We start from the raw sequence: 17,621 nt of genomic DNA, 5'->3' as shown, positions 1-17,621 counted from the left end.
TGATTGGCTGAACGAAGCTAGCGGCTCTATCTAACCAATAGGACTCGACCAAGCAATCAGCGGTCGCTGGAGAGAAGCCGTAGAGCCTTTCCGGCATAAACTACGGGTGGTTGTGGTGGGATATGAAGACGTCTTCCTTGTAACGACTCAGAGGAGTAGTAGTAGTGCACTTGGAACGGTTCCGTTATTCGTTGAGCGCAGACGGACACATTGGTTCTGTGAGACCTATTGTGCAGGACACAAAACCTGGGGAAACCTGCCAGCCTGAGGGTGGATAGCTAATTAACTGTGTTAGCTACCACCACCAGCCACTGGCTGTTAGCCGATGGTGTTCAACCTCTGTACCTGGTTACACAAGTCAGAATCAGGTAAGTTAAGTTTCAAGTGTTGTTTTGGTAGTATACACAGAACTATAACAAATATTACACAAGTGGCCAATTCCTGCAATATTGAAAGTTATTTTGTTAACTTCTTGATGTTTTCCTACGTATACTTTGTCGAATATTTTATTTACTCACCGATTTCACAATGAACGCAAATTTTTCCAGCTTTTTCTGAGCCCTGTGCTGAATAAGTGCTACAGGCTGCACAACAAGAATGATAATACCAGTAATATGACTAGAACGTTTTTAGTATTATAGTCGTTGTGGTTAATGATATTTTATTCATGATATTACCAGCAGCATTAACGTAGTTGTAGATTTGTCCCTTTAGCTTTTAATGAGTGTGTGTGCCCAGGATAAGTTACTGACAGACTCTGTCATCCAGAACAGAAAGGTAACCTAAAAAACAAAAGTCAGAAATATAGAATTGGAACCAGTTATGATTAATTCCTTTTTCACTGTGATTTGGAGATGTTCTTGTATTGGACTTCTGCACTGTCTTACTGCAGACTGTTGTCCACATCTGGGGTGAATCAGAATGGCCCAGGGGATACCAAACGAGGTGATGGTGAACACTGCACTGACAAAAGAATTGGCGGATGTGGCAAAAGATGCAGCGCTTCTGCAGGGTGTCCTAATGAGGATCCAAGAGACTCCCAACTCATCGGAGGTGAGAAGGGGACACACAGGCATTTCTTTAGTTGACCTGATATTATACATAGCATAATATTAAAGCAGCATTGCCCGGCATGAAACATATTCTGCCAATTCAGAGACCACCTTTGCATAATTTACAAATGCATGCTTTTTCATTGGTTTGTCCCTCATATTCGACAGAGTACTTGCTGTTAAATCCCACTTACCTGCTAGTGGGTCACTTATTACAATTTCATGTGGTGCAGCCAAACATTATTCAACCTCACAAAACCTTTTTTTATATTGTAGAGGAGACGTTAGACCTTCTAAAGATACCAATTACGCCATACCGAATTTCAGGGAAACGAGTATATGATGATGGACAAGAATAATACCATTTGATGGAACGGTGCAACCATCAAAGAATGGAGTCTTGGGTTTGAGTATCTCCCTCAGCGACCACATCAAATAGCTTCAATGAAGAATGTAAACAAACCATTACAGAATATAAAGTATATGACACTGTTAGACAGTGTGGAATAAGATGATTTTTCTAAACTCAAAGCTACTCACGTAGAAATAAAAGGGGGAAGCTCTGTGTTAAGACGGACAGAAAAGGATAGAGCCAAGGAATGAGAGCCGATCCCTTTAGGGTAAAATTATTTACTACCAACTCGGATATCTTTTGTTAATGCTTGTTAGCTATCAAATCTGACAATAGACTAATAGACCATTGTAAACAAGCAGAATACCACCGGTGTCATTTCTTAACCTTGTCCGTGGATTAATCCGCACAGCTAACTGCAATCTCAGTTTTTAACTTGTAGCAATAATCACAGCATAACTCTTAAACCCTGAAACGTTTTTGCCATGATCATGCAAGTAATTTGTTTTCATGAAGAAGACTGAATGCCAGTTACTGGTCCACTAGTTGGTTACAGTAAAATTAAATACATCTACAAAACACTTGTAAGTTGAGGAAGCAATATAACGCATTGCCACAGACATAAAAACATTGCACGGTTTTGGTCATGATTGCCTTCATTAATCAACATGAAAAAGGTTGAACGTTTTTGGCATCTTCAACAATTAATTATGGATGCGTGCAAGCTTCGCCCCATGTCCCCTCAATCCATAGCCCCTTTCAGACATACACACTGTTTTGTAAATGTGATGGCATTTTTTTCATGTGGGCCAAGTCACCCTTATGTAAGAGTGGCTTACATAAAAGTCACTCTTACATAAAAATAATCTCACTAGTTTGCATCATGGCACATGTCTGAATTGAATGGTGTCAGATTAACCTAAAGGCTGCAGCAGCACAAGGTAACACAAAGACAAAATATGTATACACAAAATGTGTGTCAGCCTTAAGGCAACTTTAATAAAGTATTTTTTTATTTTTTATTTTTTTTAATGCACCAAGTTTAAGGTGTTCCAGCGTTGTTACAGTTGTTACAGCTTCTGATATCAGATCAGTGTATGAAAACATGTTTTCCATACGATGTGCGAGAAGAAAACCTCATACAACCATCATAGTTATCAGACCCGCACGTCCTCTCTATATTTCAGTTTTCATTCATGCAAACTGCAGTGACTTAATGTAATGTCTTGTCATTCTGTGTTTGGGCACTGTCTGACGTTATAGAATAGGCATGTGTAATAAATTATGAAATTGAATCAAAAATGAATGTGTGGATTCATTGTGAGTATCAGTGGCAGTGAGCTCAAAATGATCCTTACCGGTATTTAAGGCCTCAACGGCAAAATTCTTTTAAAATCTATCAGTGATGCAGCCTGTGAGAGAACTGAAAACACTCTTCTTCCTTGCTACCATATCAGCTGTTATTCAGCAATGGAACCACTCCGACTCGCATACTGTCAGGTGCCAAATACCATGTGATCTTTTTGGCTCTTACCATAACATTTCCGTCATCTCTGAATAAAGCGGTATGGAGCATTAACATAAAAGAAAATGTCTGAATGACAAAACTCCATCGCTGTAACAGACGGATGAAACCAGCAATGCTACGCATTCAGTGTCTGAAAAAAGGCTCATGAAACAGTGAGTTGGATAGATTACATTGGCCAGTTAGTTATGACAAAAGAATTGATAGCACTCTGAATACACAACTGGCAGTTGAGTTGTTGAATGCAGTCATATTTGAGGTCATTGCATATTCAGTAAAAGATGTTGCTTTACTTCGTCAGAGTTTGAATCGATAAAAAACAAACTTCAGTTTGTTGAGCACATAGACATGAACATGCATTTGTGTGATCTGACAAAGTGAGCGTACATGGTTCCAAAGCAGTGGACTGTTAAGCCATGGCTGTTAAAACAGACGTGCTGAATGTGAAGTCATGTTAGGAATTTGTTATGCTTTAGAGCACTGGATTCGGGACAGATCTTTATTAAGCCTGTGTTTGCAATTGCAGGGATTTTTAGCCCAAATGCTTATTTTCATTCCTCACATGCCATGTGCATTGCTTGTGTTGTTTGATGAATAGTGTTTTGATGTCAGCATTCTTTTCTTATATTTTACAACTTGTTTTTCAGGTCGTGACCTACGCCCCATTTACACTCTTTCCCACACCTGTGCCTAAAGCTGCGTTCCTCCAGGCTCTGGCAGTGCAAACTCACTTTAACGCACTGGTGGACAAGATCAGCCAGGATCCAGACTTTCTGCGAGACGCACTTGCTAGGTAGTATATGAGCCTGCCATAATGATGGCCTCCTCAGTAGTTTGGCAATACCAGCAAAACTTCTCCTAAAGATCACATTATTGTTGAATTATCTGAGTGGGTCTGTCTTCATATACAGTGGCATTAAAAAGTTTGGGCACCCCTGGTCAAAATTTCTGTTAACTGTGAACGGTTAAGTGAGTAGAAGATGAACTGATCTTCAAAAGGCATAAAGTTAAGATGAGACATTCAACATTTTAGGCAAAATTATTGTATTATTTTTGTGTTGTACAATTTTAGAGTGGAAAAAATGAATGGAGCAGCGGCGCCCCAAGAGATTGGAGCCCTCAGATAACTTTTACCAAGATCTCAGACCTTAACCCTCTGGAGTCTGAGGTGTGTCGGCCACTTTCGAAGTAGTTTGAAATGCCTTGACATTTTTATGTATTTCACCTATCTAAAAGACATTGATCCCATAGTGCTACAAATGCTTATATTCAGCACAAACCCAGAACCAATAATCTGACAGCAGTAAGAATGTCATTGATTTTTTTTTTTTTTTTTTTTCGTTTAACATACACCTAAACCTATATTCAAAGGTGCTGATATAATGTAAAAAAAACACGTTATACTATAGTGAAGTGTGTGAATGTTGGAGTGACGCTGTTGTTTTTTTTTCAAAGCCAGTGACCTAAACAATCAATGTTGAAGAAGTAGGTGTCAACACATCATTAATAAACACTGTCAAAGGTAGTGGCCCATCAGTCTGGAATGTCACTGTGCCCCCCACACCCATGAGTCCATAAATTCCTTTTTACAGTTTATTGAAAATTCTGTGTTCAAACCCAAACATAAGATGAATAAAATTTTGATGATTGGAAAATGCAATCACATTAAATGATTGGAATAATACAGTGAAAGGGGTTGAATAATTTTGCAAACAGCTAATATAATTTTTTATTTTCATAAAAAATATTTTGTGATATAAAGCTCATTTACTTGATAGTAATTCATTATAGATATTGTTGTAAATTTATATATCATATATACAGAAAAATAGCAGGGGGGTTGAACACTTTTGCAAGGCACTGTATGCACATCACCTTCTCATTAGGGGCTGAGCCCCCCTTATGGTCTGATCCTAGAATTGCCCTGTTTATGACAGAAGTTTTAGCTAGAGAAAGCAATATGATGTGCTTTGCCTGTGCAGAGTAGACAAGTTGGTAAAATAATTCACTTACTTATCACAAACATCCTCAGCGGGATTGTGTAAGCTCAAAATTGCAACATTCAATTTTATTACTGTCCTCACCGCTTTCATCAGAGGAGAAGTTGAAGTCATCGTCACTCGTGTCCAGGATCTGTTCCAAGGCTAAAGCAGCAGAGAACCCTGTGTGTGCCATCTGCCTCAGTCAATTTAAAAATAAAAATAAAAAAATAAATAAAACAAAAAACAACCCAAACATGTGCTCTTGTTTTATAGGAGTAAAATTGGACATTTTCACACGTTTTCTTGCCTTGTAATGACCTAATAACGAGAGCCATTTGTTATGCAGTTATCACATGAATAGTTCTGTTTGCAAATGGGTGGGCCATCGAGAGCTGCTTTCTGCCAACGCCAGAGGGTTCATTAACTTGTTAGGGCTCTGGCTTATTCAGTCATCTTTAGGAAAGTCCCGGTGAAGCAAATTTCAAAGCTTAATAAATACCCTGACTCCTCAAAGCTTGTCCCAACAATCAGCAGTCATGGGCTCCACTCAGCAGCTGCCTAGCTCCCTGAAAATTAAAATAATTGATGCCCACAAATGAGAAGGATATAAGAAGATAGCAAAGTGTTTTCAGGTAGCCGTTTCCCTAGTTCGTAATATAATAAAGAAATGACAGTTAACGGGAACGGTGGAGGTCTAGTTGAGGTCTGGAGGACCATTAAAACTTTCAGAGAGAACTGCTCGTAGTCAAAGACCCAAGTTTGACTGCAAAAGACCTTCAGGGAGATTTAGCAGACTCTGGTGTGGTGGTGCACTGTTCTGCTGTATAGCGGCTCCTGCACAGATATGACCTTCATGGAAGAGGCATCAGAAGAAAACGTTTCCTGCATCATCACAACAAAATTCAGCATCAGATGTTTGCAAAGAAACATCTAGACAAGCCTGATGCATTTTGGAAACAAGTCCTGTGGACTGATGAAATTTAAAATAGAACGTGTTGGCCATAGTGGGCAAAGGTATGTTTGGATAGAAGAGACTGCAGAATTACATGAAAAGAACACCTCTCCAACCGTTACACACGGGGGTGGATCCATCATGCTTTGGGCTTGTGTTACAGCCAGAGGTTCAGGGAACATTTCACTGGTAGAGGGAAGAATGGATTCTATTCAATACCTGCAAATTCTCAGAGCAAACATCACATTGTCTGTAAAAAAGCTGAAGATGAAAAGAGGAGGCTTCTACAGCAGGATAATAATCCTAAACACACCTCAAAATCCCCAATGGACTACCTCAAGAGGTGCAGGCTGAAGGCTTTGCCGTGGCCCTCACAGTTCCCTGACCTAAACTTCACTTGAAAATCTCAGAAGAGCAGTGCAGCCAAGACGACCCGAGAATCTCACAGAACTAGAAGCCTTTTGCAAGGAATAAAGGGGTGAAAAAATCCCCCAAACAAGAATTGAAAGACTCTTAACTGCTACAAAAAAGCATTTACAACCTGTGATACCTGCCAAAGGGGTTGTCACTAAGTACTGAACATGCTGGGTGCCCTTTGCTTTGGGCCCTTTTTCCTTTATTTTGTTATTTTGAAACTGTAAAAGATGGAAATAAAAAAGTAGTCCTTCTTAAATTAATAAAGAAAGGTCTCATCTTTAACTTTATGCCTTTTGAAGATCAGTTCATCTTTTACTGACTATGCACAGTTAACAGAAATTTTGACCAAGGGTGCCCAAACTTTTGCATGCCACTGTAACTTCTATTAGTATAATAGAAAAATAATGTGATGTTTTAAATAATCTATTGTCAGGATTTTAACAGAGTGACGTTCTTTGTTTTATAGCACCATTGCAGTGGATGATTTCACTGCGAGGTTGTACAGGATCCACCAACAGATCCTGAAAGAAGGAAGGTCTCAGGTATGTCAGCTTCCCACTATCAGTCTATAGTAATGTAAATTACTGAGCCTTGCTGATACTGGCATTATGTTTGTAATCAGTTCTCTCTGGGGTTAGAGGCCTTGTTTTTACCCATTAAAAAGGAACAATTTTATATTATTAAGTTGGCACTTTATAATGATATGAAGGAGGAGAACTGCACACAACCCCGTTCTGACTTCAACTTCATCAGGGGCCAAACATGATAAATAAGCAGAAAATGATTTTTTATAGATTCATACAAAATCGTCCCATAGGATAATTACTTCAATCAGTAATAAAGTCATCATCTGTGTCACCTGCATTATTATCCTCCAATCCTCATTATGGCACCATCTTGTGGTCAAATGAACACATAAGAAAACCTCAAAAAGTAATAGACTTTGGACATTATAGTAATACCAAAATAATACCAAGAAGTCATAAAAAAGATCCGAAAATAAAGAAAAAAAAAAAAGAAAATTACCAGTTAGAGAGAGTTAATAATCATAATATTTTCAACAAGGTTTCCACACTTGATGTTCAATAGTACTGGAAATATTGAAAGATTTCACCACATTGGATACAGTATATAGAATGAATACATTGGATAGTGTGACTCATAGGTTAGGCTGTAAAGGAAACCAGTAAATGTGATCATGTAAAAAGTCAAATAAATACATAGCAGCAACATTATTATGTTGCTTGCGAGAGAAAAGATCAAGGTCTTGTTTTTCATGATTGTACTAAAGCAATGGCATTTTAGCCTTAAATTGCAGCAGTGAAGTATGGATCAATATAGTGTAACAAATACAAGCAAGAATTGACAGCATAGAAAATAACAAAGTCACAACAAGTTTGCATACCCTACCTAACCTTGGACTTTGAATACATGAAAGGAGGCGGAGTCAGATAGGGCCTCTTCACCTTCAGAAAGGCTGATCATTCAAGAGTTGTCAGTTTAGCAGTAAAAGGCGATTGAAAGCGGTGGTGAGGTTAGAAGAATAGGCCCAGGACAAAGACAAACATAACGTGGAGGGCGGGGGCCTTAAATCTGAATGTGCATACTTACTTGGGTTAACATTTTATAGCAGTTTTATAGAGCTGTTTTTCATCCAAATGAAGTTATAAACCAGTTTATTAGGAGTCTATGCAAGTGGGATTTGTCCATTGTGACTTTAATGCTCAGATGTCAGCCTTGTTGATTAATTTCAATTGGTGTGACCACACTGAGCCCTTCATTAAAGTAACACACTATCAGGGCTGCAATTAACGATTATTTTCATTACTGATTAATCTGCCAATTATTTTCTTGATTAAGTAATAATTGCTTGGTCTATTAGGTTATTTGTCCAATCAACAGTCAGAAATCCCAGAATTATAGATTTACTGTTGCATAATAAAAAGGAATCCAGCAAATGCTTTTGGAGTGGGAACCAAGGAAAGTTTGATGTTTTTGCTTGGAAAGTAATCTAAACAATTAAACGATTAGAAAATTGTTGCAGAATCACTTTCTGTCGATTGACTAATCGATCAAATGACTTATTGTTGCACATCTGCACAATATAATGGACCACATGACTTAGGTTTTGAGCCTGCACAGAGCAGTCTGCGCTGAATGCTGAGCCATTTGCCTTGATCATTGGTTTTTAATCATGTAAGTAGTCTGAGTGGTGTTTCTTTGCTTTCTTTCCAGTCTATTATGTTGGGTCTCAATCGGTCTGACTACATGCTGGACCAGAAAGAGGACGGGACATCATCTCTGAAGCAGATAGAGATCAACACCTTTGCTGCTAGTTTTGGAGGTTTATCATCACGCTCACCCGATGTACATCGGTAGGTCAGTCGTTAGCCTGTCGATCACACTGTGAAATTTATAAAGTTTTAGCTGTTTACAACTGTCATGGAAAATATTTTGGTGAACAGTATTTCCTTTGCACAATAGGTCAGATTTGGTCCACTGTCAACCGTTTCATGCAGCTACTTTTCCTGTGTTTAAAAAAAACAAAAAAAAAAACAGAACCTTATTGTCTCTCTCACCCACTGTGTAAAATCTTTTGCCCAGGCAAATGATAGTGTGTTGTGGCTTTTAATTAGATGAAGAAATAAGTTACAGAGAGTGAAATAATGAGTGGCCCATAATTTGCTGTGATTTAAAATGGCCAAAAGTGTCCTTGGTCTTGCTCGACAGACACATCCTCAAAGTTGCTGGCCTGCTGGAGGAGAGCCAGCGCATCCTAGACAACAACCCTACCGCTGGTCTGGCTGGGGCAGTTGCCAAAGCTTGGGAGCTCTATGGATCAGAGAGGTGTTTCACCTACTTTCCTTTAGATCAAGTGCTCGATAATTCATCACACAGAGAGTCCTGGTGGAACATTCAAACTGCTTTTTAAATGTCAGCTGCATCATACCAGTACCATAAACTAACACCACTAAAACCACAGAGTCAGTCCAGTAGAATAAGATCGCTGCTGATGTTGGTATACCCTTTATTGCTGGAATGGTGTGCTTGGCAATATGTAGCAAGAAGCAGAGGCATACAGGTGCCATGTGTCACTGATGATCACATCTAAAACCTGACTGATTTAACTGTATGGCCTGTTTCTAAGTTGATTTAAGAAAACAGCATATTTAGAAGTTCAGTATCATTTACTATTGGTAAAAAATGCTTCCTGACCGAAAAAGTTGCAACTGAGATCTGTTGACTATCCAGAGTAACCAAATGTCCAGAATAATGTTTAAAGGTAGTGGTGAAAGCATTTTACAGGAGTAATGGTTGTCATTACAGAGCGGTTGTCATGTTCTTAGTGGAAGAGAGCCAAAGGAACATCTTTGATCAGCGGTACATTGAGAATGAACTTTGGAAGAGGTAAGATAATTGAAGAAGTAAGCTATTCCCCAGTAGCCTTAGCCAAAGTTAGATTTGATATGAAAATAATGGAAGTTGAATGGAAAAAATATCTTCATCTGTAACTTTGATGCCCTTGTCTCTTTCCCTGATGGCCATTTGAAATTTGCTGTTTTTTATGTTTGTGTTGGGCACTTTGTGTCTTGATTCACATATTTCGCTCCCTTATCTTATATGGCTTCCTTCTGCATTTTTGATTGTGAGAAAAGGTTGGCCATCGTCCACTTGGAAATGGACATTCGGGAAGCACACTTAACAGGCAGGTTATTCTCAATGTGTTACAGAGACATTCCCTCAATAAGAAAGCAGTTTGACGATGTTTGTAAAACAGGATCCCTTGATCAGGACAAGAGGCTGTTCGTGTAAGTGTGTTTCTGTAAATGTAAGATGTACATTAATGAATTGTAAAAAATGTATTATTCAAAAATAAATACTACATGCTCTACAATGCAGTAAGAGATAATTACAGCCAGTTATACTTACTATGGGTTTATGTGATTCTGTTTTCAGTGATGGCCTAGAGGTTGCAGTGGTGTACTTCAGGAATGGCTACATGCCTCAGAACTACGTCTCTGAACAGGTCTTAAATTATTTCTTTATTCCTAGTTTTAGTAGTGTCAGTAGTTCTAGGTGGTGAGTATGTGAAGTGCAGTCACGATGGAAAATTATAGTATATGCAGACACCACCACTTTTTAGAGTTAAGTAGGCAATGGATATAGAGGAGTAAAAACTGACTGCCTTTAGGTCTGCCAAATAACACTGTTACATTCTAAGAGACTGACACAACTTTTTTTTCTTTGCTGCCACCCTCTGCCACATTGGACATGAATTGGCAGAATAATCACTTCTCTCTTTGGGCTATAGAAAGCCCCTGTCACACTGGACAAAAAACCCTCTAACACCCACTAATATCTGGCTTTTGTCCTCAGTGGGAAAGGCCACAATCCGCTTTCATTCCTGGGTCAAATGACTCTGCAGTAGTCACGGGTATTTATCGGCTCCAGCTCCGATCAGCAGTGATGGAAACATGACACCCGGATGGACACACTAATTTTCTCTCGTTTTTTTTCCTCTTGGAAAGAGCGAGCACAGCCCCAAAATAAGTTTGAAAAACACACATTTACAGACCGAAGAGTCTCACACAGAGGCTTTGACATTTTACAGAAACACCAACCTGCGGATACAATGAGACATGACGGATCCATTTTACCAGTCTGCATGCTGGCTAGCAGCTCACTCTCAGTCCTGCTGTTGCAGTCAAGCCAAAAATAATAAACCGTTTTTCCCAGAAAGTCATGCTTACCAGAAATTGTGGTTCACCACAGCCTGTAGGATAATCGAATGCCATCCCTTCCTGTTGTAGTAGTTTGCAGGGTTATCCCTGGGAGAGCTCATCTGCTGGCAACGGGAAAGGAGTCAATTGCCCTTTTTTGGTGGGTTTACCCACATTTAAAAACCTGCATGTACGTGCTAATTTTGGTGTTAAAAGGTGATTTAAAAAACAGATTAATTCTGGCATGTTTACACAAGCAATATTTCTTAAAATGGAGCTGTTTAGTCTGGCATATCTTGCTAAACTTGAATTTGTTTTGCCATCTTGAATGCACTGTGGTGTGCACTGTGCAGCTAGATTATGAACAGTATACTGTAAATATCTTGTAAGAACTACAAATCGTCAAGTACTTGATTCTGAATGACTCGATTTTGGAACATGAGCAAAAACTTGCTGGGACATCCCTAGTTAAAACAGTTTGCATCAAGCCGGAGTTGGGAGCAATTCATAGCTTAATGTGTATTAAGTGGAATTTTATTCTGACTCTGCTGGTCCACTTAACTAATGCTTGGTGACCAGACCTTAAAAGAATTGTTTTCACCATTGCTCATTTTTCTAGCAGCTTTTAAAGTCCACTGTGTGAGTGCTCCCTGATCATGTGATTGTTAGTTACTCTCCTTCATGCTGTTGTGAGTGTTGTCAGTCTGGGGTCACATGCTACCTGCACCCCCAAGAAAAAGACACTTTTTTTATACTCTGCTGGCCAATGTGCCCTCTGCTTTGTCAGGAATGTCGACCAAGAGAGAGCAGGCATCAGATACCCTAAAAATTGTGTAAACCATTTTACATTACATTTATATTAAGTCATTTAGAAGACGCTTTTATCCAAAGCGACTTACAAATGAGTGACAACAATAAAACTTCAGTACAGTAGGAGACCTTGAAGTAAGTGCTAAGTGCTAAATCTGATCAATAAGACAAAGTGCAAGGAAATCTGATAAAGAAGTGGACAGTAAGTGCTAGTTAGGCATGTAAGGGTATTAGAGGTGTTAAGAGAGGAGGTGCTTTCAGAAGAGATGAACCTTCAAGAGTTTCTTGAAGATAGAGAGGGACACCCCTGCTATGATAACGTTTGGTAGCTCGTTCCACCATCGGGGAAACACAAAAAAGAACAGTCTGGATTGTGATTTCCTTGTGTGAAGGGGTGGTAATGCCAGACAACGTTCCCTGGAGGAACGCAGTGGCTGAGGAGGAGCATAAGCCTGTATGACTGAGTTCATGTAGACGGGTGCAGACCCAGAAGTTACTCTATGGGGAAGCATTAGTGAACTGATTTAGATTCAAATGGCCATGGGTAGCCAGAGGAGGTCAATGGGCAGTGGAGTGACATGTGCCCTTTTAGACTGATCAAAAACCAGACACGCCAATACATCCTGTACCATCTGTAAGGGTTTTACTGTGCATGAAGGGAGGCTCGCCTGAAGGGCAAACCCACTTTAGACTTGATAAAGTATATGACAAAATGTAAATGTTGTTGAGCAGAAGTGAAATATCTAGCAAACCAATTCTAATGGTCTCATATAAAAGAGATCCAAAAAGGATGTTACTGTAAAATGCTCACTAAAATGTTAGAAAAGCAATTTTAATGATTGTTGTTCTCCTCTTAAATATAATTGAAGTGGAATGGGTATGAAAATTACTTCTTGCAAAACGTGGCCAGTTAAATGGAACCGTCTTTATGATTGAAGTACATCAAATGATATGGTTTCCTGACGAACCATATTATGATTTATGTTTCTTGAATTGTAGACCTGGGATGCCCGTCTTCTGATGGAGCGCTCTCTGGCTGTGAAATGTCCAGACATTGCCACTCACCTGGCTGGAACCAAGAAGGTCCAGCAGGTGCTCGCAAGACCTGGAGTTCTGGAGAAATTCTTCCCCGACCAGCCTCAGGTAGTGGAGCAGATCAGAGCAACGTTCGCTGGCCTCTACACTTTAGACATGGTAAGAAAATGACACATACTACAGTTATTGCAGTGTTTTGTTTTTTTTTTAATTTTATTTTTTTTTTTAGTGAAGTTGTATATAAGCCAGACATGAATACATGACGTGACAACATCAAAATTAATATTAGGGTAAAAGGGGAGGATCAGGGAAGTGTATTTTTATTTCATGGGATAGAATTACTGAATTCTTTCTCAGTGTCTTAGCGCCACCTTGTGATGATCACGTTAGCCAATGATGTATTCTTGTTTTCTCACTAAAACTGTATACAGAAAACATTAAAGTAAAGTTGTTGCATTCTAATGTTCCTCGTAATATGTTCTGGCATATTTTCCTTTCCGCGTTTATTTCACTCTTGTTACTGTTGTTGTTGTTGTTGTTGTTGCTGCCTTCAGGGCCCAGAGGGTGACAAAACGGTAGCAATGGCTTTGGCAGCACCAGACCAGTTTGTCCTGAAACCTCAGCGAGAAGGAGGAGGTAAGATAACGGAAACACCTTTATAAATGAATTGCCCCATGCCACAAATCCTAAAACCACTGGCACATTGGTCACCATTACTTAAACCAGAAGAGTTTGGATTGTGCGGAACTCGGTGGTAGTGTGTACCTCAGCTACTGCTGTGAACAACATACCATAACATTGCACACGTTGTTTGGATGGTAAACTATCTACCCAGGTAGTAGCAACTAGTATTCAGTTATTGTCGACAGTCGGTCACAGTGTCTTTCAAGACAAGCCCGCGTCAAGTCTTAAGTTTGACAGATCAAGTCTCAAGTCCAGTCACAAGTTCTTGAGAGTAAGTCAAGTGTCTATAAGCAAACTACAAGTCAGCATGAAAGTCTCAAAGGTTTCTGAATGCTGCTCAGTAACATAATACAGCTGTGGTTGTAGTATATTTGAACATTTTTTTTTCAAAGCTGTGTTAATAGTTTTGTTTTTGTGTTTTGTTTTTTACATACGGTATACCCTGTTCAGTCACAACACAAAAACCGATAACTGGTTTCAGTGTTGTGGCTGAACGGTGTAGTAGCTGACACCAGGAGTTGGTTTACTTAGGATTTGTCAGATACTGTTTCTTCACGAGTAACATATAAATGTGTCCTGGAAAAATGGCAGAATGCTACAAACAGCATGTTTGTGTTTTAGGACACTCTAATCTAGGACCCAACATATGCAAGCAGAGAATAGACAATTTTTACATATTGGGTACTGAGATTAATTTTTATTACTGCTCATTGACCACGTAGAGGCAGTTCTTTCTGTAATTCAACATCGAAAGAGGCAGGTGTATAAATTGTAAAGACTGTTCCAGCCAGTGTTTATTGCTCTAGAAGTTTACTAGGTCAAAACAAGTCTCAAGTCAAATCCCAAGGCATCGCTCAGTCAAGTTTCAAGTCTTGATTGCTCTATGTTGGCTCAAGTCTAAGTCTTGGGTCTACAGTTCTGCTCAGCCCTTCAACTATATTCCAGGTAGTAGCTTTTCACATGTATTTAAGCAAGTTGAGGCTCTTTGATGTTACACTTAAACTTTTCCATTACAATATACTATACAGGAGAAAATATTGTGTCAATTTCTTCATGGTTTATTGACACTTCATTATAATGTTTTTTTTTCCTAGGTAACAACATCTATGGATCGCAGATCTGCCAGGTCCTGGAGGAATTGAAGGAGAGTACAGAGAGGATGGCCTATATTCTGATGGATAAAATCCATCCCAACCCTGCACAGAACTACTTGCTGAGACGAGACACTCCCCTCCAGATCAGTAACTGTCTCAGTGAACTGGGAGTGTTTGGAGCATATGTCAGGTATGTAATCACTATTTCACTGGTATAAATATATTATGTGCATGATTTTGTTTCGGATGGGATATTTCAATAAAACTGCATGTGCTTTCAGAATTAGTTAATTAATTTCAGCTTCAACTGCTGCTCAATATATCGGAACTGCACTGGAAGCAGACAGAGCTGCATAATTCTATGTTTATTAAAGGATCAAAGTAGAATTATGAAATTTATTTTGATATTATACTCATTGGCAATAAGTACAGAGGGTTCTAGGTCTCTGTGATGCTTCTTCTCTGCAGCATTAGCTCCTAATCTCACTGTAAGAAATTAGACAAAGTCCATAATCCTTCATCTGCAAAGTTCAGCCAAGCTAATGATCAGATAACTGAAGCATTAGTTATCTGATCATTTATTTCAAGAAGATCTTTTAAAAAGGAACAGACTTTTGTGCAAAATTTCCTCTATGTGTTTATGTGGACTACTGTTCACTGATGTGTTTCAGTGTGGAGATACTTGCTGATGTAGATCTAGTTTCCAGAGCCAGCATGCTAGGAAGACTGTGTTTATGGTTCCAAACTGACTTTGACGTTGACATGACAATGTCTTTTAGCCGACTGTTCCGGTTTTATGGCTAGCAACTTGTTTGGGTTCACTGTCACCACTCTCACCAGTGTAATGTCCAGCTGCAGCAAGCAGCTGTTTTCAGCAAGAACCTCTGTTAAAACCGACTGTACCCTGCTTGTCCGGCATCATACAGCAGAAACTGGCTGGCCAGAGACTGGCTGGTGAACACAGTGGAGCATTTAGCAGATATTTTCATTAGTTAGTAAAGATCCAAACAGAGCTAAAAGGACACATATCTACCAGAAACACAACTCAGAGTAACTGCTAATGTGGTTCCATTTCTGCTACATGAATATGCAGCTGTTTGCCCCCAAGTTTACCACTTTAAAAGGTGAAAATATGTCAGTGTTGTGTTTACAGCTTATTCTGCGACACCTGAGTGGCCAAAACATCAATTATTACTGTTTTTAAAAAAATATCCCATTTGTTTTGTCCCATTACTGACCTGTACACATGATATTTTGCAATAAACATGTACTTGTGTGAACAGTTAAGTAAAAAGCCTAACTTAAGTTTACTATTACGACCCAATAATAATATGAGTCAGCAGAGTGTCCACTTGTAATCCTGCCTTGTTTACCTGAAATGTATTACATTTTTTAAAATTTACTAGTCTTTATCCATCATTTGTCTTCTTTTTCTTACAGGAAAGGTAAAGACATGGTGATGAATGAGTGTGTGGGCCATCTGCTAAGGACCAAGAGTTCAGAACAGTCAGACGGAGGTGTAGCAGCTGGAGTGGCCGTGCTGGACAATCCTCTCCTTGTCTGAGAATTTACGATGATACTTGATAAAATAAATAAATAATAATTTTTAAAAAATGCACATTGGACAACAGGGAAATCAAGGTTGCACTTTTGAATCACATTGTAACTTTGGCTGAGCAGGTATGTGTCCCACATGTAATTTGTTTGACAGAGATTGGGTGGAAATGCTAGCAGTGTAGGCTCAGTGGTTGCTCACAACCCTGGAGGATAAAAATTCCGTACCTTTATATGGTACCTGCGGGGTCTTAAAAGTATAAAAAAAGCATTTCATTTAATATTCTGTGGATTGTGCGCAAGCTCTGGGGCCAATCAGTCAGTTGTCAGGAAAGTAAACGGAGCATCTCACCCCTTGCTACTAACAAGCTAGTGTTAGCTCGTCTCCTCAGAATGAGCAAGTGTTGTGTTAACCCTGAGTGGCAGCAGAATAAAATAAAATGCGAGTGGGTTAAACCTATTCCAGGCAATAAGCGGGAAGTCCAATGCTGTTTGTGCCGAAAATCTTTCAAGCTAGGATAGGACTTATGGCTTTGGACTCCCTCATGAAGAGCACACGTACTACAGCCCGCCAGCAACAGGCGCCTATAGCACAGTTGTGTGCACAGCAAAGGTCTTCACCGACGGCAACGTGTAAAACCAGCACCGTGGCCACTGCTAGCAGTACTGAAGAAATCGGCTGTGAACCTGTGAGCTCACTGTGTCTCTACACCAACTCGTAGGGCAGGGTTGGCTTGGATCCTGAAACCGTTTCGGACCATCGCTCATATACTTCGAATGACCAAATTAGCACAACATGCAAAACAATGTTTCCCGACTTCCAGCTGCTTTCGCATTTGGATCGACAAGACGGCGTACATTCAGCAGAGCTCGTTACTAAGCTTTCAGAAGGAGCCACAAGGAGAGGTTGGCCGAGCTCAAGAACCTTGATGAAAAAATCGCGGCCAAGGGAGCAGAGCTCTGAAGACTGCAGGCTCTCGTGTCTGGTGATACTCACTGAAACCCGCTGCACAGCAAGGGTGGATTGCTGCGCTTTCTGATCCTAACCTGTTTCATGCTCTTCCTGAATTTGTTTTACCTGATAAGCTTCAGTTCAAATAGGAGCTTTTCTAACTGAAACACACTATGTGAGGCTATGGGGAGGGAGTGGGGCTCTTAATGCAACAAATATGCATCTTTTTCATTTTACAGTATGTTATTAGAGTAAACACACACACCAATGCCGAAGCTATTGGCACTAATGATGTGAGCGTTATAATGAAATGTTTAATAAAATTCAAGTGCTTGGCAAATGATTCTTTTCCAGGGCTTAAAATTCATAGTGATTTTCCGTTATGTCCTTCATACTTTTGTCGTGTATTGCCTTGAAGCTGGCATTACATTTCATTCCTACTGGTATTAAAAAGGTCTTAAAAACATCTTAAATTTAACTTGGCGATCCCT

At 39.5% G+C, this 17,621-nt stretch overlaps 1 protein-coding gene across 3 annotated transcripts; it reads left to right on the top strand.

Annotated features, from left to right (window-relative positions):
- The first annotated feature begins 37 nt into the window (after positions 1–37).
- Positions 38–16,242, top strand: gss (glutathione synthetase). 3 transcript variants are annotated; one of them, XM_040153799.1, is made up of 13 exons: positions 39–368; positions 912–1,053; positions 3,577–3,722; positions 6,747–6,822; positions 8,516–8,655; positions 9,011–9,127; positions 9,608–9,688; positions 10,012–10,089; positions 10,238–10,307; positions 12,811–13,005; positions 13,401–13,482; positions 14,625–14,814; positions 16,065–16,242. In XM_040153799.1, exons 2-13 carry the CDS (start codon positions 922–924, stop codon positions 16,186–16,188), a joined length of 1,431 nt encoding a protein of 476 aa, XP_040009733.1. In that variant the 5' UTR covers positions 39–368; positions 912–921; the 3' UTR covers positions 16,189–16,242. The 3 variants fall into 3 exon arrangements, with proteins under 3 accessions (XP_040009734.1, XP_040009733.1, XP_040009732.1); XM_040153798.1 differs by having other exon boundaries at positions 893–1,053; XM_040153800.1 differs by lacking the exon at positions 9,011–9,127 and having other exon boundaries at positions 38–368; positions 893–1,053.
- Positions 16,243–17,621: the final 1,379 nt, after the last annotated feature.

This window comes from Xiphias gladius, chromosome 18 (genome assembly GCF_016859285.1).
Source record: "Xiphias gladius isolate SHS-SW01 ecotype Sanya breed wild chromosome 18, ASM1685928v1, whole genome shotgun sequence".
Taxonomy (NCBI): Eukaryota; Metazoa; Chordata; class Actinopteri; order Istiophoriformes; family Xiphiidae; genus Xiphias; species Xiphias gladius.
Note: the sequence above shows the minus strand (reverse complement) of the source record. Positions and strands in the feature narration are given on the sequence as shown.